This window comes from Salvelinus fontinalis, chromosome 3 (genome assembly GCF_029448725.1).
Source record: "Salvelinus fontinalis isolate EN_2023a chromosome 3, ASM2944872v1, whole genome shotgun sequence".
NCBI classification, from domain to species: domain Eukaryota; kingdom Metazoa; phylum Chordata; class Actinopteri; order Salmoniformes; family Salmonidae; genus Salvelinus; species Salvelinus fontinalis.
The window spans coordinates 30,239,482-30,260,930 of record NC_074667.1 but is presented as its reverse complement, the minus strand read 5'-3'; the positions used below and the strand labels follow the sequence as shown (position 1 = coordinate 30,260,930).

Genomic DNA, 21,449 nt, shown 5'->3' with positions numbered 1-21,449 from the left:
TCCATCTCCTCCCCAGTATATTTACAGTAAGGGTGGGAATCTACAGCCTATAGCATTTTCCCTCAGAGGTGCTAAATAATGTGCGTACAGTGTATAAGAAAGGTTTATGTTCTGATTATGCCCCCAGCCAAGACTTTGTCTACACCAGGTCTGTGTCAGAGGACCTGTCACAATCAGCCCTCAAAGTTTTATAGGCTTGACATATTTATTTATCAATACACTTTAAAATACATTTTTTAAATGTGTAGAAATGACCCTACTGCTGGACACAGTTTTTTTTTACTGTGTCCAGCACTCTAATAATCACTTAAATGAAAGCTGGACAGTCAGAGAGCATCTAAAATCAAATAAAAACGATGGACATTTTGACGGGGAGGAAATGAAACATTTTTTCAGTGCGGCCCTCCGGACCTCGATGAAGACTGAATGCAGCCCAAGGGGCAAAATAACATTGACACCCCTGCTGTACAGTTTGCTCTGTGTAACCCTGTAGCTAGTTCCAGAGGGGCCTAGTCTTAATAAGACCCGTGGCTAGCTTTAGGACCTGTGGGTAGCACAGGGGTACTGAAAGGATGTGGATAGCATCTATTTCATTCAACCTTCTTGTATGCAGCACATGCAGCATGTATGCTATATGCATGTAAACACGTACTGTATCAGAGGGCAATGCTAACTAATTTAGCTTTATGGCTTATGGGCCTTGTGAAGGCCTGTGGTTTTGTATTGGAGTGTTATTACCAGTCAAATTCTATGTTGTGTTTTCCATGTACAGTGAGATTCAAAAGTATTGGGACAGTGACAATTTTTGTAGTTGTTTTGGAAATGTACTCCAGCACTTTGGATTAGAAATTATACAGTGACTGTGAAGTGCAGACTTTAAGCTTCCCTTTGGAGTATTTTCATCCATATCGGGTGAACTGTTTAGAAGTTACAGCAATTTTTGTAAATAGTTCCCATGTTTTAGGAGACTAAAAGCATTGGAACAAATTAATTTATACAGTACCAATCAAAAGTTTGGACACATCTACTCATTCAAGGGTTTCCTATATTTTTACTATTTTCCACAATGTAGAATAATATTGAAGACATCAACTATGAAATAACACATATGGAATCATGTAGTAACAAAAAAAGTCTTATACAAATATATTTTATGTTTGAGATTCTTCAAAGTAGCCACCCTTTGCCTTGATGACAGCTTTGCACACTCTTGACATTATCTCAACCAGCTTCATGATGTAGTCACCTGGAATGCATTTCAATTAACAGGTGTGCCTTCTTAAAAATTACTTTGTGGAATTTCTTTCCTCTTATTGCGTTTGAGCCAATCAGCTGTGTTGTGACAAGGTAGGGGTGGTATACAGAAGATAGCCGTATTTGGTAAAAGACCAATTCGATGTTATGGCAAGAACAGCTGAAATAAGCAAAGAGAAATGACAGTCAATCATTACTTTAAGACATAAAGGTTAGTCAATCCAGAACATTTCAAGAACTTTGAAAGTTTCTTTAAGTGTAGTCGCAAAAACCATCAAGCGCTATGATGAAACTGGCTCTCATGAGGACCGCCACAGGAAAGGAAGACCCAGAGTACCTCTTCTGCAGTTCATTAGGGTTACCAGCCTCAGAAATTGCAGCCCAAATAAATGCTTCACAGAGTTCAAGTAACAGCCACATCTCAACATCAACTGTTCAGAGGAGACTGTGGGAATCAGGTCTTCATTGACAAATTGCTGGGGGAAAAAACACTACTAAAGGACACCAATAAGAAGAGACTTGCTTGGGTGGAAATCTGTCCTTTGGTCTGATGAGTCCAAATTTGAGATTTTTGGTTCCAACCGCTGTGTCTTTGTGAGACGCAGAGTAGGTGAACGGATGATCTCCGTATGTGTGGTTCCCACCGTGAAGCATGGAGTAGGAGGTGTGATGGTGTGGGGGTGCTTTTCTGGTGACACAATGACACAATGTCTGTGATTTATTTAGAATTCAAGGCACACTTAACCAGCATGGCTGCAGCAGCATTCTGCAGCGATACACCATCCCATCTGGTTTGCACTTATTGCGACTATCATTTGATTTTAAACAGGACAATGACCCAACACACCTCCAGGCTATATAAGGGCTATTTGACCAAGAGTGATGGAGTGCTGCATCAGGTGACCAGGCCTCCACAATCATCCAACCTCAACCCAATTGAGATGGTTTGGGATGAGATGGACCGCAGGGTGAAGAAAAAGCAGCCAACAGTGCTCAGCATATGTGGGAACTCCTTCAAGACTGTTGGAAAAGCATTCCAGGTGAGGCTGGTTGAAAGAATGCCAAGTGTGTGCAAAGCTGCCATCAATGCAAAGGGTGGCTACTTTGAAGAATCTCAAATCTCAAATATATTTTGATTTGTTTAAGACTTTTTTGTTACTACATGATTTCATATGTGTTAATTCATAAGTATTTGGTCCCACTACACTTTTGTTGGATGCATTTGCTGTTTATTTTGGTTGTTTTTCAGATTATTTTGTGCCCAATAGAAATTAATGGTAAATAATGTATTGTGTCATTTGGAATCACTTTTATTATAAATAAGAATAGAACAAACCGGTGTGCCTGGCAACTACTACAATACCCCGTTCAAAGGCACTTCAATCTTTTGTGTTGCCCATTCACCCTCTGAATGGCACACACACACCATCTGTCTCAATTGTCTCAAGGCTTCAAAATTGTTCTTTAACCCGTCTCCTCCCCTTCATCTACACTGATTGGAGTAGATTTCTCAAGTGACATCAATAAGGTATTGTCATGGATCCCCCCGGTACTGCTGCTCATTCCGTTCACCAGTTCCGGAGGTCTAAGTCACCGGCCTTCATACTTCTACGTCACCAGCCTTCATACTTCATTTCGCTTGTTCAAGTAGGCTATTCAACCCCATTTTCAAAGATCTTTCCTCATCCGATTACCAACGACACGGTCCTCCAAACTATTTAGTGCTCCTACAATGTCATATTAAGAGTGTCTTTTTTTTAGAATCTGCCCCTAAGATACAATTGACAGAAGCCTAGTATTTTATATAGATGTACGGATGTTAGGCGTGAAGACATGGCCATGGAACGAGAGAAGCGATTTATGATACCATGCTGACCCCATCCTATTTACAAATATTGGTGTTATAAAAAAACAGATTGCTTGTTTTATGTTTTATTTTTATCCCGTTGTTTTTGTAGAAATGCCTTCTGCAACATGTATACTTTCTTGTGCCTTTATAACACATTTGTATGCCATCTGTAAATACGAATAAAATTGTTAAATTACGAGCCTAGTTGGTTTAGCCACGGCAAAATATGTCAAACTTCCTGCTTGCCATGATTGGCAAGAGATAATAAGTGGGCTGGACATGCCGAGAGATGAGTTCGGATGGGTCTGCAATGTAGCATGCTTCTGTCTATAATATGAGCTGGTCAGTATGTGTAGGTAATCCTTTCTAATGCTGCCTTTTTGAAAGATATCACGTAGTTGAACTGCATAAGTGTTCTTCTCCACTTTCTGGAGGACAGAGTTTTTGAAATCAGTGGAATTAGAGTATGATAGCTAAGGAGATGGATAATATTCTGCCTTTTGATTGCAAATATGCAGACGGAGTCGAAAAGAGGACACACAGAAGGCTGTTGTATAAAACAACTGTCTCTGGATTACATCTTCAAACTAAGGGCAACCATGGCATCCGTGACAAAGAGGGAGAGGCGTCCATCCATGTATATGGGTAAGAGAGTCTAGCTAGCAACATTTTTAGATGTTACACGTTTCACATTTTGTCAGAAAGTCGCTTTCATTTCAAGTTAAAGTGTACTGTTAGGAAGCTAGAAAACGTTAGCTGTCTGGTTAGCTATCTAACGTTATATGTATGATCTGTGTAATAATATTGTTTGTATCTCAGAGCCATTTGCATTGCTAGTTATAGCCTAATGTTAGCTAGCTAACGTTTAACCTTGTTAGTTAGCTACCTGCAGATTCATGCACGGTAGTAACATTATGAGTTGGGATTATGGTTCATTGTTTAGCTAGCTAAGCTACATGTCTAAACAAAAGACTCCACTATGCAAGTAACTATTTTAATAGAATGTTTATGATCTCACTGCGACAACTGTCGATAGTAGCTGGTAAATTTGAGCGCAGAATAACTGACGAATTCACAACAACAGTGGAATATGACTGGTGTCAGTAAAAGTTGGCAAATTTTTTTATTAAATTGTTGCCAGCAGCGCAGTTTCAGTCACCAACGCTCTGGATAACATACAATCAGCAACCAGCTCTGCTAGGGTGAGTAAAATGGTCAGAGTGAGCTGTTCTCTCATTTGTGTCTGGAAGTAGCTAGCAAGCTAGCCAATGTTAGCCAGTTATTTTGGGTGCTTGACTGCTGTTGTTGGGTCAGAATGCTCAGATCAATCCTACTTTTCAGCCTAAGCGTTCAGTGTGTGGTCTGAATGCTCCAAGAGTGAAACGCTCTGAATTTATGAACGGCCAAAGTGACAACGTCCAGATTCAATTTACAAACACACCTGTAGTACAAGCCAGCCTTTAGTCTTGAAATCTTTGGTTGTTTAGTACATAGCCTCACATGCGAATCCTTAAAGAAATGGGTGGGGCTAAAGCTTAAAAGGGTGTGAACGATGCTGAATGGGTGTAGACAAAGAAGAGCTCCCCAGGAGGTACCAAACATTCAAGGGACATTTTCGCAAAAGTGAGGTTGCAAGTTTAACTTTCAAAGCAGAATTACTTTCCCATTGTTCCTTAATTGTTTTTTTTGTTTTTTTCACCTAAAATGACATACACAAATCTATCTGCCTGTAGCTCAGGCCCCGAAGCAAGGATATGCATATTCTTGATCCATTTTAAAGGAAACACTTTGAAGTGTGTGGAAATATGAAAGGAATGTAGGAGAATATAACACATTAGATCTGGTAAAAAATAATCCAAAGAAAAAAACAACAGTTCTTTAGAATTTCATCTTCGAAATGCAAGAGAAAGGCCGTAATGTATTATTCCGGTCCAGGTGCCATTTAGATTTTGGCCACTAGACGGCAGCAATGTATGTGCAAAGTTTTTGACTGATCCAATGAACCATTGCATTTCTGTTCAAAATTTTGTCTCAAGACTGCCCAAATGTGCCTAATTTGTTTATTAAAACTGAGCAATAGCATGGGTATTCTTTCACTAATAGTAATAATAATAGCTAATAGCTACTGTAAATTGGACAGTGCAGTTAGGTTAACAAGAATGTAAGCTTCCTGCCAATATCAGATGTCTATGTCTTAGGAAATGTTCTTGTTTCTTACAACCTCATGCTAATAGCATTAACCTACATTAGCTCAACCGTCCTGTGGGGGACCCACCGATCCTGAAGTTGATATACCATTTTCTAGCTCTGAGTCTACTTTTATCCAATGTAAAAAACGGCGTTTCAAATTTTGTTATGTAAGACCGAATCGAGCCAGTCGCTCACAAATTACCCATAGCCTATAGGCTATAGTCTACGAAGTGCATGCTCAGAGAAGCATAGAGAAAAGTTATATTTCTAAGATAGATGCTAGAATGGTCTAAATAAAACTAGGCTGATATTCCAACACTGAGCCCCACCTGCTCTGCTCTTGCTGACCCCCCCCCCCCCCCAAAAAAGTTGTGTGCTGCCTAACCAATAGCTGCGCTGTCTGGGTCTAAGGTGGCAGTTCAGGAGGAGAGTCAAAGGCTTCTTCCGAAAGTAATTTTAGTTTAGTCTAAAAATTGTACTCTATTGCGCACGGACTAGTCTATAGCCTATGTTCTGTTCAGCTTGAGAAGAAGAGCACGGAGATGAGAAGGAGAACCCGGAGGTCAACTTTGATAGCTTGCTACTACTATGATTTTATGAAAAACATTACGTTTCTTGCCCATGATGTGTTTATCAGATGTATTGACCTCACAGTAAGACAGATTCGAGTAACTTGAAGCTGCAGCCGCAGCACAATCAATCAGAAATGGAGAGCTCATGGTGCTGAAAGTAAACAAATGTGAGTAGGCATCACTCATTTTAACCATCTTCATTTACATTTTCTACCAACATGAGGGCTTTGTATTGGAGCCTATTTCTTCCTATTTAAGAAATAGGAGGTAGGCCTATCTGTTTGACAGACTAAATTAGGGTATAATGCTGATATATCGTAGATTTGTTGGTCAATTCCTCCACCCAACATGCACCCTTTAAATAGCCTACCTCTGTTTCAGTGAAAGGCTGCTAGGTTAAAACCAAGACTCAAATTGAGGGGGTATGAGAGGGTATGCCATCTGCCTACTTTTCTTTTTTTAATTGCAAAAAGCACAGGTATTGTCAACTTAAGTGAAAAAAATGGATTTGATTACATAAAGTGACCTATAACAGCACTTTGATCCGCAATGCTTTATGCTAGAAACAAACTGCAAAATACCTGTGAAAGATGTGACTCCAATGCATATGGGATATATTTGACTTTCTATAGCGGAGGAGACCTAAATTAGACTTTGCTTGGGAAGTAATCTTTTTTTCTTACTATCAATTGATTAAGCTATTCACTTGATGTACAATAGAAGATGCTTAAACCCAGGCAGCTTTAGGGAAACACTTGAGACCGTCTCTCTTTGGGTTAAGCCACGGAAGAAGAGCAGCCAGGAGTTAAAACATATTTTTTTCTGCGTCGGTACGCCTACTCTGTCTGAGGTGGAAAGGTAGGCCTACTCTGTCTGAGGTGGAAAGGTAGGCTTACTCTGTCTGAGGTGGAAAGGTAGGCCTACTCTGTCTGAGGTGGAAAGGTAAGCCTACTCTGTCTGAGGTGGAAAGGTACGCCTACTCTGTCTGAGGTGGAAAGGTAGGCCTACTCTGTCTGAGGTGGAAAGGTAAGCCTACTCTGTCTGAGGTGGAAAGGTAGGCCTACTCTGTCTGGGGTGGAAAGGTAAGCCTACTCTGTCTGAGGTGGAAAGGTAGGCCTACTCTGTCTGGGGTGGAAAGGCAGGCCTAACTTTTGAAAGTACCATGCTCAGATTCCTAATGACGTCTCAGATTAAATTTTTTGCAAACAGGGACAGTTTAGTTGGAGATATATGATAAACACATAGTGTAGGCCTATCTCTCTGTCCATTCTTAGCCTGTAATTTAGGTAATTTGAGTCGTATTAAAAAATATTCTGCTAATATGTAAAATGATGTAGAATTGCATGACATTTTCATAAAAGGCATTTTTCTTCGGACCAGCAAATACAATGATTGATTCATGCAATGCTTTTACTATTAAGGAAATCTTTCCACCTCTACTCTTGTCCACAGTAGTCTGTGAACCCACAACCTTCTGGCCCGCAGCCCTGTGCGCAATCAAAATTCCTGCGTTGCATTGTAATGCTTACAGGACGAAGAACAATTCTTAAACAGCATATCTAAGACTCTGATCTGTCCAAGAATTGAGGGTAAACGGTAGACATGTTCTCCTCTATCCACTTGTTTTCTAAGCATTCAGGGAGGATTTAGGTCAAATATATTTTGCTGAAGTTAGGACCATCCATTTTCATTTCAGAGAGGTCATATTTTCACCATGTAACCCTTATAAATAATGTTCACTCCCTAAGAGGAAGGCAATGTTGGTGTCAGTTATTTTCAGTTTATCGTCCAAACTCTATTGCAATGCACTTCATTATTACAGATGTGAGTGTTAGTCATTGTGGCAGGATGCCTTAGAATTATAGCTCTACCGCCAGCACTTAGATTTACCATTGTAAATTTGTTGAACCCTCAGCATCTACCAGGTCAATTATAACCTAGGTATGTTCTTCAACCTTTACGATAGGTTTATAGGGTCAATATCAACACTTTGGAGAGAGGGGAAGGTAGGGCTGAGGGTGGGACACCCCTGGCGAAAGTAAGTTAATATAAGCCCCTGGGTAAGGGCAGGAGGAATGCATTTAGAGCTGTTATGAGCCTGTAATAAGAAGAGAAAAGAGATGGGAGGCCAATTTGGAACTGACTGTTTAGTACAGGTACAGATGGGGATGTTTAGCGGGGACAGGGGACTGAGGGCCTTAACATGCGCCACAGATGAGAGCAATACTGCAGGCACAGCCACCCCACAGCAAAGCACTCTATCGCTCTCTTTCCCACACTCAACCTGGAGGAGAAGGAGACCCCGGTACAACTGGGTTTGACAAAGGGTATAGGAAGGAGAGAGATGGAAGGAGGGGGAGAAAACAAGAGCCGGGCAGGTTTGAAGGGGTTGATAGGAGAAGAGAGGAGGGAGCAGAGGGGCAGGGTTGTGTGAGCAGTAACAGGAAAGGGTGAGGTAGGAAAGAAAAGGGAGGGGGAGAGAGGGGGAAGCTAGCAAAGTGTAGAGTGAAGGGGGGTCGAGAGGGAAGGATCGGTGGAGAGAGGGATGGAGGAGGGAAAGAAGTCCTGGAGAGAGAGAGAGGTTTTCACAAAGTGTTTGGCAAAGTCCCTCTCAGTCCTGCACAGCCTCTCAAGAGGAGGGACTAGTTCTCACTGATCAGGTAGGTGTGTGTTGTGTGTGGGTGTGTGTGTGTGTGTGTGTGTGTGTGTGTGTGTGTGTGTGTGTGTGTGTGTGTGTGTGTGTGTGTGTGTGTGTGTGTGTGTGTGTGTGTGTGTGTGTGTGTGTGTGTGTGTGTGTGTGTGTGTGTGTGTGTGTGTGTGTATCTGTGCATGTGTGTGTGCCAGTGCAAGTTTGTGTGTCTATTTTAAATCACCACCTAATGTTATAGAAAAGGAGGAAAACAGAAGATAAACTCAAGTCTTTTGTTTTTATTGGCTTTTTTTCTCTCTTTTGCATTAAAGGACACTTGTTTGACATTTCTCTGTGGAGTGTGCTGGTTTGGCACCAGCGTGAATACTTATACAAAGACTACATTCATGGACATATTCTTCCCTTTTTTACATTTTCCTCTCTGGAGCCATTACTTGATGGAGAAAGAACCCTAAATTCTGCCTCTGCAGTAACATACAGTATTTAATTAACATGCAGTATATCCAGTGGTGAGTCAATATTGGCTGTTGTTTGGCTGATCAGCTGCTCTTCGACATGAGCTCTGCGCTGGGATACCTCTGATTATGGTTGGTTATGATTGGTTATGGTGTTTTGATGTTTCTAGTCATGTTGCATTAGTCTATGTAAAAAAAAAAACAGTATCTTATAGTGCAGAATTCAGTAGTACATTATGGTGCAGATTCCAGTAGTACATTATGGTGCAGATTCCAGTAGTACATTATGGTGCAGATTCCAGTAGTACATTATGGTGCAGATTCCAGTAGTACATTATGGTGCAGATTCCAGTAGTACATTATGGTGCAGAATTCAGTAGTACATTATGGTGCAGATTCCAGTAGTACATTATGGTGCAGATTCCAGTAGTACATTATGGTGCAGATTCCAGTAGTACATTATGGTGCAGATTCCAGTAGTACATTATGGTGCAGATTCCAGTAGTACATTATGGTGCAGATTCCAGTAGTACATTATGGTGCAGATTCCAGTAGTACATTATGGTCCAGATTCCAGTAGTACATTATGGTGCAGATTCCAGTAGTACATTATGGTGCAGATTCCAGTAGTACATTATGGTCCAGATTCCAGTAGTACATTATGGTGCAGATTCCAGTAGTACATTATGGTGCAGATTCCAGTAGTACATTATGGTGCAGATTCCAGTAGTACATTATGGTGCAGATTCCAGTAGTACATTATGGTCCAGATTCCAGTAGTACATTATGGTGCAGATTCCAGTAGTACATTATGGTGCAGATTCCAGTAGTACATTATGGTGCAGATTCCAGTAGTACATTATGGTCCAGATTCCAGTAGTACATTATGGTGCAGATTCCAGTAGTACATTATGGTGCAGATTCCAGTAGTACATTATGGTGCAGATTCCAGTAGTACATTATGGTGCAGATTCCAGTAGTACATTATGGTGCAGATTCCAGTAGTACATTATGGTCCAGATTCCAGTAGTACATTATGGTGCAGATTCCAGTAGTACATTATGGTGCAGATTCCAGTAGTACATTATGGTGCAGATTCCAGTAGTACATTATGGTGCAGATTCCAGTAGTACATTATGGTCCAGATTCCAGTAGTACATTATGGTGCAGATTCCAGTAGTACATTATGGTCCAGATTCCAGTAGTACATTATGGTGCAGATTCCAGTAGTACATTATGGTCCAGATTCCAGTAGTACATTATGGTGCAGATTCCAGTAGTACAGTATGTGTTGCTTTTACAAAGGGGGGCAGAGAAACATCTATTTGATGGAAATGTATTCAAACTCCTAAAATGAGAGTCCATGGGTCTTTACAATGTGATCTCATTTATTTGGGGTCCTTTTCTTGTAGTAGGGCAAGGTTGGTCGATTTTTCCACTGATATTTGGAGTCTTTCCCAGTTTGTTCAGGTATGTTTAACTCACATTTCCGAATTCTGGGTAACTAATCTGTCTCCTCTCTTTCTCTCTGTCTTTCCTTCAAGCTGAGGTAGACTTGTGTGTCAGCTCTTTTCTGCGTGTGTGTGACCTGCGTGCGTGACCATGAGTGGATTGTGTGTGTTCCTCTTGGCGTGCGTCCTGCCGCTATCCCTCGCCTCGCCAGGCAGGCAGGACCCGTTCCTCTGGCTGTCCGCCCTGCGTGGCCGTGGTTATGTCGAGGGCTCCCTATTGGCTGACACCACCGGAGGGGAGTGTCCTGCGGAGTGTGACTGCCCGCCCTCCTTCCCCATCGCTATGTACTGTGACGGGCGTGGCTTGACAGCCATGCCCAATGTGCCTTCCAGGATAAAGTATCTCTACCTGCAGCACAATGAGATCTCCGCCATGCCAGACTCTGCCCTGGCCAACGCCACCAACCTTGTCTGGGTCATGATGCATCACAACGCACTGTCTACAGACAAAATCGGCAAGAGGGTAGGTTACTCTACCCAACACGACATGACACGGCACTTCACAAAAAGTCACTAGAATTCACTACAGTACTGTACACCAGGGTTTTGTTTTTTGCCACGTTTAGTTTTTTAGCCCTAGCACTACACCACTGAATAAAATAATCAAAGCTTGAAAAACGGTGTGGGTGTGGGTGTGGGTGTGAGTGTGGGTGTGGGTGGGGGTTGGGTGGGGTGGGGTGAGGGGGTATGTCCGGAAACCCTGCTCTGCACTGCACTGCACTAGACCTTGACAAATCAAACACACTTTTATGTGTGAACAAACATATCCTTATATTCTAGGTGTTTGCCAAGCTGCAGGGGTTGGAGCGTCTGTACCTTCAACATAATAACCTGACTCGTGTTCCCCCCAACCTGCCACGCTCACTACGGGACCTCAGACTCAACAACAACAACATCAACAAGGTAACAACACAGACTTCTCACCACTACTGGCCCTTCAAACACTTTAATTAATCTTCATCTGTCTTCAGAAGATTTTCTGTTGATTGGAAAGTGGATCCAGAGGTTTTTCAATCAAGTGTCCAAGTCCATGTAAAAAAAAACACACTCTTGGAAAGACAACTCTCATGCTTGTTTCAAGTATGACAACACCAGGCCTTCTTACTGTTTTTATCAATAATTTAAATACAGCTTGTTTTGTTGTTGTTAATAAAGTTTCTATTTTTGTGAGTGCCTAGATAACACCAGCGGCCCTTGACGGCATGGACAACCTGACCATCCTGTATCTCCATGATAACGCTCTGACAGAGATGGGCACGTCTCTGAGGGGTTTGAACTCACTCACTCTGCTTGACGTCAGCGGCAACAAGCTGAAGAAGGTATCGTAATGTAGAGTGTGTTTGTGTGTGTGTGTGTGTGTGTGTGTGTGTGTGTGTGTGTGTGTGTGTGTGTGTGTGTGTGTGTGTGTGTGTGTGTGTGTGTGTGTGTGTGTGTGTGTGTGTGTGTGTGTGTGTGTGTGTGTGTGTGTGTGTGTGTGTGTGTGTGTCTGTTGATTGAAGCCAGCGATGGCAATCGAATAGACTTGCAAGATTGATTAATTCATCAAATGATTAATTGATCGACTGACGATCTATGTCCAGGTACCAGATAGTCTCCCAGAGCGCCTCCACCAGCTGTACCTGGAGTCAAACGCCATCAGTACTGTCCCAGAGGGTTTCCTCAGTAAGTTCTCCCAGCTGCAATACATCCGCATGGCCCACAACCAGCTGACCGACAACGGCATCCCCCCCAACACCTTCAACGTGTCTGGCCTGGTGGAGCTGGACCTCAGCTTCAACCAGCTGGAGAGGATCCCCCCCGTCAGCCAGACGCTTGAGCACCTCTACCTGCAGGCCAACCACATCAAAGGTGTGTAAAGTAGGCATGCAAGCAGTAAACACACACGTACACATGCACACCGTCTTGGCTAGTAATCGAAGTCAATGATGACAATTTTTTGTTGGAGTTAGTGGAGGGGTCAGCGACTCTGGTTCCACTTCATGTGGCTGTGGGGGGTGATGTGGCTGCTGCAGGTGGGACACGTTTTGAGTGATTCGTATGACGTGATTTCAGCAACACGTTGAAGTTAAACAAACAAAGTTCCTTTTTGTTTGAATGCCAGAATGTAAACAATAGCTCCTCCCCCTCTCTCACTCCCATCCGTCCCTTTAATTTTTCTGTCTCCCACTCCTTTGTCTCCCTTCCCTCTCTCTCTCCCTTCCTCGCCATCTCTCCCTCCTCTCTCTCTGTAGAGTTTACCCTGGGGAGTTTCTGTGATGTCGTGGACGTAATGAACTTCTCCAAGCTGAGGACACTGCGTCTGGAGGGGAATGAGATCAGCACCGGGGATATCCCCTCGGAGTCGGCCCTCTGTCTGCGTCTGGCTAACACCATTGATGTGTAATGCACCAATCCCACCACCGGGCGGGAGCATCATCTCACCATCAGAGCATAGTGCAGCAGTCCTTATTTTAGCATAACATTTAAATTCCCCAATCTCACCAAGAAGGGGCAGTAAAGGGATGTAAAGGCACAAAGGCCTAGGTGCTCCAAGTTTATCTGTTATTTTATCTCTTATCATTCAAAGGACATTATGATAGATCTCCATATCAGGTCATTTTTCTTTCTCTAAGCTTTACAAACGTAGATCATTCAAAGCATGTTGAAAGTGCTTCCTCCAAAGTCAACTCTGGAGGAAAGATTAAGAACTTTATAGAAGCTATGTGAATATTGTAAACTTCTGTGGTGATGATTTCAAAGCCACCTTTGTTGGTGTATGTGAGTGTGCATGCTCACATTTCTAATAGGATGTGTGTACCAGAGGACGCTGGTGGGAGGAGCTATAGGAGGACGGGATCATTGTAATGGCTGAAATGGAATCAGTGGAATGGAGTCAAACATGTGGTTTCCCCTTGTTTGATGTGTTTGATACCATGCCATTGATTCCATTCAAGCCATTACAATGATCCCGTCCTCCTATAGCTCCTCCCACAAGCATCAACTGGTGTGTACGTTGTCTGTGTGTATGTGTCCCCATTTGACAGTTAGTGTCTTTTTACAATAAATATTATAATATGATGATGATATGTATGAATACGTATGCAGTTTATTCTCCATAGGCCTTACTGTAAAGAGACTAAGACCACACAAAGGGAGATGAATTGCATGAAAAACGCACCACGCATTCATCTATCTGCCAAAAGTTTAACTTTTGACACTCTTATGGACAAAATGATGGATGAGTGGCGGTTGACTGTCCATCATTTGAAAAGTTTCATTCCAAAACACTATACATCCATTTTCAGAAATATTAATAAATTATCTTTTATTGTTTAACAACACATTTTTGGAGTGGTTAAAAAAATGAGTTTTAATGACTCCAGCCTAAGTGTATGTAAACTGTACATGTTATTCAATCAATGTACCCACACTGCTCACGCACGTCTGCGTAGCCAGGCGCTAAAATAGAACTTGGGTCTATTTGTGACGCTCGACGCGCTGCAACTCCTGCCTCTCCCATCCCCTCATTGGTTTTTAGGAGCATATACCCACATTCCATCTCCTCATTGGTTTTTGCCATATGGCCACGTGGGTGATTGAAAGACGAACTGAGGTTCACTCTCAATTCCAGTTAGTTGTGATAATGCAACTTAAAGTTGGATGCCAACCGCCATATAAAGTCCAAAGAAGAAGCCTGTAGGAGGAGAGATTACTAGAAACAAACTCAGTTAACCGTTTTATCTGTGGATTAATTGTTGGAGTAGAGAACCTTGTGCATTTCAGGTAAAATAACAACTCAATGTTTATATCCCAGGACAAAGTAGTTGGCAACAGCAAGCTAGCTAGCTAAATTGCCATAAATGTATAATGCTTTTCGACCTGTCCCCAAATTAATATAGTTAGTTCAGAGTTTGTTTTTATATTTCAACCTGAGTGTCCTGATCGCAATTGGTGTAGGGGGACAAAATCACCATGTGCTCGATGGCACACACAGGTCTGGTCAGCATGTAAAGGCAGCGATTGCACACATCAAAATTCTGACCACAACGTGATTTGAACACGCAACCTTCTGATCTGGAGTCAGATGCGCTACCGTTGCACAACGAGGTCTTGGAAGAATTGCATCTATGGGGGGATGCCTAGTTCAGATTTCGTTGACTGTATCATTTGGAATGAAGGCCTGTGTCTCTGGGGAAATGTACGATCTGACGTGCATCTGCCCGGCAGGTTAGGTGTATGAAAATAATTACTTGCAGAGCCCGGATAGCTCAGTCGGTAGAGTATCAGAGTTTTAATCTGAGGGTCCAGGGTTCAAGTCCCTGTTTGGGGGTTCTTTTAATGTTCACCTTCCTTCAGAAGCAAGTCTTTCTATAATTTCAATTTCTGTCACTTTCCATGACATGTTCACCTGTGGACAATACAATCCCATAGCCAAAACAGCTTAGTCTGAAAACTTTAGGATTTTTAATCTGAACCTCTAGGTTTAAACTCCCTGTTTGAAGACTGATTTAAGTCTGTCAATCACACAGCATCATCTGATTTTGGAATTTGCAGTGTGCCATGCTTTTGTGAGAGACGACTGTCATCTAAAGCATCATCGGATTGGTCGTTGTTTAGCAACATTTGAACTGTAAAGCCACATTGGTACTTGTGCTGATTCATTGACTTCGCTGTGTAAAGGCAGAGATTTCACACATTAAAATTCTTACGACGACCTGATTTGAACACGCAACCTTCTGATGTGGAGTCAGACGCCCCACCTTTGCGCCACGAGGTTTTGGAAAAATCTCATCTATGGGGGGGATGCCTAGTTCAGATTTCATTGACTGTATCAATTGGAATGAAGGCCTGTGTGTCTGGGGAAATGTACGATCTGACATGCATCTACCTGGCAGGTTAGGTGTATGAAAACAACTACACACAGAGCCCGGATAGCTCAGTCGGTAGAGCATCAGACTTTTAATCTGAGGGTCCAGGGTTCAAGTCCCTGTTCGGGCCTTCTTTTAATGTTCACCTTCCTTCAGAAGCAAGTCTTTCTATAATTGCAATTTCTGTCACTTTCCATGACATGTTCACCTGTGGACAATACAATCCCATAGCCAAAACAGCTTAGTCTGAAAACTTTAGAATTTTTAGTCTGAACCTCTAGGTTTAAACTCCCTGTTTGAAGACTGATTTAAGTCTGTCAATCACACAGCATCATCTGATATAGGAATTTGCAGTGTGCCATGCTTTTGTGAGAGACGACTGTCATCTAAAGCATCATCGGATTGGTCGTTGTTTAGCAACATTTGAACTGTAAAGCCACATTGGTACTTGTGCTGATTCATTGACTTCGCTGTGTAAAGGCAGCGATTGCACACATCAAAATTCTGACCACGACGTGATTTGAACACGCAACCTTCTGATCTGGAGTCAGACGCGCTACCGTTGCGCCACGAGGTCTTGGCAGAGTCATATCTACGGGGGTATTACCCGAGTCCTCTGTCCTTTGAAGAATGTCTCTGGTAGTCACGGAATACGTTGGAGTAACGTTGGTGTAGTAGACGGGATACTTGGACTGTCCTTTCTAACCTGTGTTTAGCTGTTCCTAACTCAAAGGCTAGGAGATATCACTTCTGTAGTGAATACGAGTTCAAAGTTCATACCATTCACAATCAAAGTCCATGCTGATGTTGGCTTAGTTCTGTAGTTATCTGAACCATTCTGACACCGGATCGTCATCCTAGCGTACCCGGAACAGGAAGTTATATTCTTGTTCTTTGGCTTTTATAGTGGCGGGAGAGGGGTGTGTCTGAAAAGTTTATATACCATGCCTCTTCACAGGGGCGGGCCACTAGTTGACCAGAAGCCCAAACTTATGAAAACACATCTCTCATTTGGAAGCTAAAATTAAATTTCATCTCTTCACAAATAATGTCATATTCAAACATTTGAATTAAACAACAATTCCATGTGAATCCGATACCTCTGACGTTTAGACTTTCCACAGTAGAGTTTATGTCATTCTATCATTGATGAGAATGTGTCAGAGGGCAACCAAACTGACATAATATACCTTAAGTACCCCCGCATATGTTCAGTTGGTCGGACTACCAGAATATAGTTCATTTCCCCCAACTTCTGATGTTACCCAGAATCTCTATGTTAACCCATGGGTTTCCTTATGTCACCTCAGTTATAGTAGGGAGAGAGAAAAAGGGGGAAAGAGGTATTTATGACTGTGATATACCTACCCCCACTGCCAACGTCATGACACAACCTTCTGAACTGGAGTCAGACGCGCTACCGTTGCGCCACGAGGTCTTGGAAGAATCGCATCTGTGGAGGGGATGCCTAGTTCAGATTTCGTTGACTGTATCATTTGGATTCGCGTTTATCGTCGAAGTAATGAGCATTATACCGAGCCCTGTACTCTGGAGCGGGATCGATTTGGAGGTGGAGGGTCTGTCATGGTCAGGGGCGGTGTGTCACAGCATCATCGGATTGAGCTTGTTGTCACTGCAGGCAATCTCAACGCTATGCATTACAGGGAAGACACCCTCCTCCCTCATGTGGTACTGTTCCTGCAGGCTCATCCTGACATGACCCTTCAGCATGACAATGCCACCAGCCATACTGCTCGTTCTGTGCGTGATTTCCTGCAAGACAGGAATGTCAGTGTTCTGCTATGGCCAGCGAAAAGCCCGGATCTCAATCCCATTCAGCACGTCTGGGACCTGTTGGATTGGAGGGTGAGGGCTAGGGCCATTACCCCCAGAAATGTCCAGGAACTTGCAGGTGCCTTGGTGGAAGAGTGGGGTAACATCTCACTTTCAGAACTGGCAAATCTGGTGCATTCCATGAGGAAGAGATGCACTGCAGTACTTAATGCAGCTAGCTGGCGGCCAAACCAGATACTGACTGTTACTTATAATTTTGACCCCCCCCCCCCCCCCCCCCCCTTTGTTCTGGGACACATTACACATTTTTCCATTTCTGTTAGTCACATGTCTGTGGAACTTGTTCAGTTTATGTCTCAGTTGTTGAATCTTGTTATGTTCATACAAATATTTACACATGGTAAGTTGGCTGAAATAAACGCAGATGACAGTGAGAGGATATTTCAATTATTTTCTGAGTTTAACAGCCTCTAAGGTGCAGTGTTGAGTAAACGGGGGGTAGCCGGCTAGTGATGGATATTTAACAGTCTGATGGCCTTGAGATAGAAGCTGTTTTTTCAGTATCTCGCCATTCAAAAAACCCAAGGACACTGTACTACAGCAAAGACTATAAAACAAAAACAAGAATAATACAATAAAAGGAAGAAAAGCTACATAAAGCTACATAAAGCTACATAAAAGCTACATAGCTTAAGCCAGGGCTGAGTGCATAAAAACCTTCACCCCAACATGATTTGAACATGCAACCTTCAAATCTTGAGACAAGCCCACTACTGTTGCAGCACAACGTCTTGGTTGACCTCCAGATCTGCAGGGGAGGTATGGTTTAATGGAACTGTTCCATAAGAGGATACCTCGCCATTTGAACGTGCTTCCTCCCTGGCACGAAAGGTGTGTGACAGCACGTCCAGAGCCCGTATGGCACCCACAGACAATGTTGAGTCTAGAACATTTCGTTGAGTCTAAAACACTTCGGGTTGCGACAACCAATCATATAACAATTTTACTACCAAAATATTACTAAGAATTACCCTCGCCAACGAATCAGAGACAGCTGTTGTTCAATCGGTATGGCATCAGACTTTTAATCTGACTTTCCAGGCTTCACGTCGCTGTTCAGGCAATGCTTTGACGTTTACTAGTTCTTGATTCATTTCCTGCGCTGGGCAAAGAAGGCAGAGTTTGCATGTGTTAAAAACTTTGCAGACAGCAAAACGCTTAGTCAGAGTATACTGTGCAGATGCCGTCCTTCAACCAAGATATCAACTTAGGCAGTGATTGTATTCAATGTACTTTCAAGGACTGTGTTAAATGTGATAAGGTATATATCAGAGCACTTAAATCCTTTTGAACAATTAATGATGCAGCTACAGAAACACCAAGTAAACCTGAAACAAGTAAACCTGATTGTGACTCTGTAATGAAAAAGTATATACACACTGCTCGAAAAAATAAAGGGAACACTAAAATAACACATCCAAGATCTGAATGAATGAAATATTCTTATTAAATACTTTTTTCTTTACATAGTTGAATGTGCTGACAACAAAATCACACAAAATTGATCAATGGAAATCAAATTTATCAACCCATGGAGGTCTGGATTTGGAGTCACACTCAAAATTAAAGTGGAAAACTACACTACAGGCTGATCCAACTTTGATGTCATGTCCTTAAAACAAGTCAAAATGAGGCTCAGTAGTGTGTGTGGCCTCCACGTGCCTGTATGACCTCCCTACAACGCCTGGGCATGCTCCTGATGAGGTGGCGGATGGTCTCCTGAGGGATCTCCTCCCAGACCTGGACTAAAGCATCCGCCAACTCCTGGACAGTCTGTGGTGCAACGTGGCGTTGGTGGATGGAACGAGACATGATGTCCCAGATGTGCTCAATTGGATTCAGGTCTGGGGAACGGGCGGGCCAGTCCATAGCACCAATGCCTTCCTCTTGCAGGAACTGCTGACACACTCCAGCCACATGAGGTCTGGCATTGTCTTGCATTAGGAGGAACCCAGGGCCAACCGCACCAGCATATGGTCTCACAAGGGGTCTGAGGTTCTCATCTCGGTACCTAATGGCAGTCAGGCTACCTCTGGCGTGCGGCCCCCCCAAAGAAATTCCACCTCACACCATCACTGACCCACCGCCAAACCGGTCATGCTGGAGGATGTCCCAGGCAGCAGAACGTTCTCCACGGCGTCTCCAGACTGTCACGTCTGTCACATGTGCTCAGTGTGAACCTGCTTTCATCTGTGAAGAGCACAGGGCGCCAGTGGCGAATTTGCCAATCTTGGTGTTCTCTGGCAAATGCCAAACGTCTTGCACGGTGTTGGGCTGTAAGCACAACCCCCACCTGTGGACGTTGGGCCCTCATACCACCCTCATGGAGTCTGTTTCTGACCGTTTGAGCAGACACATGCACATTTGTGGCCTGCTGGAGGTCATTTTGCAGGGCTCTGGCAGTGCTCCTCCTGTTCCTCCTTGCACAAAGGTGGAGGTAGCAGTCCTGATGCTGGGTTGTTGCCCTCCTACGGCCTCCTCCATGTCTCCTGATGTACTGGCCTGTCTCCTGGTAGCGCCTCCATGCTCTGGACACTACGCTGACAGACACAGCAAACCTTCTTGCCACAGCTCGCATTGATGTGCCATCCTGGATGAGCTGCACTACCTGAGCCACTTGTGTGGGTTGTAGACTCCGTCTCATGCTACCACTAGAGTGAGAGCACCGCCAGCATTCAAAAGTTACCAAAACATCAGCCAGGAAGCATAGGATCTGAGAAGTGGTCTGTGGTCACCACCTGCAGAACCACTCCTTTATTGGGGGTGTCTTGCTAATTGCCTATAATTTCCACCTGTTGTCTATTCCATTTGCACAACAGCATGCAACATTTATTGTCAATCAGTGTTGCTTCCTAAGTGGACAGTTTGATTTCACAGAAGTGTAATTGACTTGGAGTTACATTGTGTTGTTTAAGTGTTCCCTTTATTTTTTGAGCAGTGTATTTGCTGACAATTGTTTTTTGGACATTGTGGATAAATCATAACTATTAGTAATAATAACAGATTCCAATACACTAAAACAAATATGGTAACACTATGGTAACACACTGAAAAGTACACTTGATTTCTTAATCATTTCTTGTTATATGGCTGCATTGTGATACATTATTGTGATTATCAATTACGCTACGGCAAGTAACAAAACTTTTGCTAGGCAGACCATGAGTTTATACAGGTCTGTCTCAAGCCTGATGCATAATTTTAAATAGACCCCTTGCCCCTTACCCTCAAGTCACACCTTTTACCCCTATCCCCTAGGCAATTCCCCCCAACCTTCAGCCCACTGCTATTACAACTGAAACACAAGATAGATAAATTAATTATGGGGCATTTCAACCTTGAGCTTGACTTGGTAGAATGGTCACCATATTCTTTACATCTATCCCATTTCAAGGTCAATCTCCACAAGTATATAGTGGGTTTGGTGGTAGGAGAAAGGTGCTAGCTATGGTGCAGGGGCAAGTCATAGAGGCTATAGTGAAGTGGCCAAGGGGTAGCTAATGGACCTATCTTTATGGTTGTCAATTTCACCGAAAACAGACCTGCTTTTTTTTATCGTCAGCAAGTCATGTCTGAAAACAAGGACATATGAAGTGTATCTGTGTTTTTGTTAAGGCAGTGGAAACCCTTGTTCAAACAAGTGACTGAGGCTGATTGAGTTTTGCTGCGGAATGGGAAAGATATGAGTGAGATAGGAGTGAGATGGGAGTGGTCGTTGAGAGTATAAAAGGGTCCAGCAGCCCATGGAGCAATGTACAGAGCAACCATGGGCAAACTACTCATCTGCGTTGGTAAGTGGAATTTATTTTGGCATACTTAGCGTATCACTGTACAATTGCTTTATCTTTCTTTCAAACCTTTCATTTACATTTTCATTGTAATGACAATTATCAACATTCAGACATACTATGCTCTATGCTAAGGCTTTGGCTCCCTGTGGGGAGAATTGGCCGCTGACGAATGTCCTCTATTTATGCATTTTGTCTATGCTACTGTGGTCAAATTCTGTTTCAACGGACTGAGGTTGCCAGCACCATGACCCACCTATATTCATGTCTGAGGGCAAGAACTGCACTTTATATTATTACAGTTCTAAATTATGTTGACTTTTTAAAAAGATTATTATAACACAAAACCTCTGCCTTTCTCTTCCTCCCTTCTTTATTTCTCTCTCTCTCACTTTCTCTCACACTATTCTCCTCTTCCTCCCTCTCTAGGACTGGCTCTCCTGCTGCATGCACAGCTAGGTAAGTTTTAAGTTCATTTC

General features: G+C 42.9%; 2 protein-coding genes and 2 non-coding genes across 4 annotated transcripts in view; 3 read left to right on the top strand and 1 right to left on the bottom strand.

Annotated features, from left to right (window-relative positions):
- The first annotated feature begins 8,455 nt into the window (after positions 1–8,455).
- LOC129834533 (fibromodulin-like) lies at positions 8,456–13,726 on the top strand. The gene is made up of 6 exons (XM_055899621.1): positions 8,456–8,525; positions 10,515–10,944; positions 11,262–11,384; positions 11,660–11,800; positions 12,062–12,329; positions 12,713–13,726. The coding sequence occupies exons 2-6, from the start codon at positions 10,573–10,575 to the stop codon at positions 12,862–12,864; spliced, it is 1,056 nt and encodes a 351-aa protein (XP_055755596.1). The 5' UTR covers positions 8,456–8,525; positions 10,515–10,572; the 3' UTR covers positions 12,865–13,726.
- Positions 13,727–15,385: 1,659 nt separating this feature from the next.
- On the top strand, positions 15,386–15,458 carry trnak-uuu (transfer RNA lysine (anticodon UUU)). Its single transcript has one exon. It is a non-coding gene; the product is annotated as a tRNA-Lys (tRNA).
- A 375-nt stretch (positions 15,459–15,833) lies between these two features.
- On the bottom strand, positions 15,834–15,905 carry trnaw-cca (transfer RNA tryptophan (anticodon CCA)). Its single transcript has one exon. It is a non-coding gene; the product is annotated as a tRNA-Trp (tRNA).
- A 5,028-nt stretch (positions 15,906–20,933) lies between these two features.
- Positions 20,934–21,449, top strand: part of LOC129834528 (acidic mammalian chitinase-like) — a 4,043-nt gene continuing 3,527 nt past the window's right edge. The window contains exons 1-2 of the mRNA XM_055899606.1: positions 20,934–20,973; positions 21,400–21,429. Coding sequence (XP_055755581.1) covers positions 20,934–20,973; positions 21,400–21,429 — 70 coding nt within the window. The remainder of the gene's footprint in view (positions 20,974–21,399; positions 21,430–21,449) is intronic.

Coding starts and splice junctions, on each gene's coding strand:
- LOC129834533 (XM_055899621.1), top strand. CDS start 10,573: ATGAGTGGATTGTGTGTGTTCCTCTTGGCGTGCGTCCTGCCGCTATCC. Junction 10,945..11,261: donor CAGACAAAATCGGCAAGAGG/GTAGGTTACTCT, acceptor CTTATATTCTAG/GTGTTTGCCAAGCTGCAGGG. Junction 12,330..12,712: donor GCAGGCCAACCACATCAAAG/GTGTGTAAAGTA, acceptor CTCTCTCTGTAG/AGTTTACCCTGGGGAGTTTC.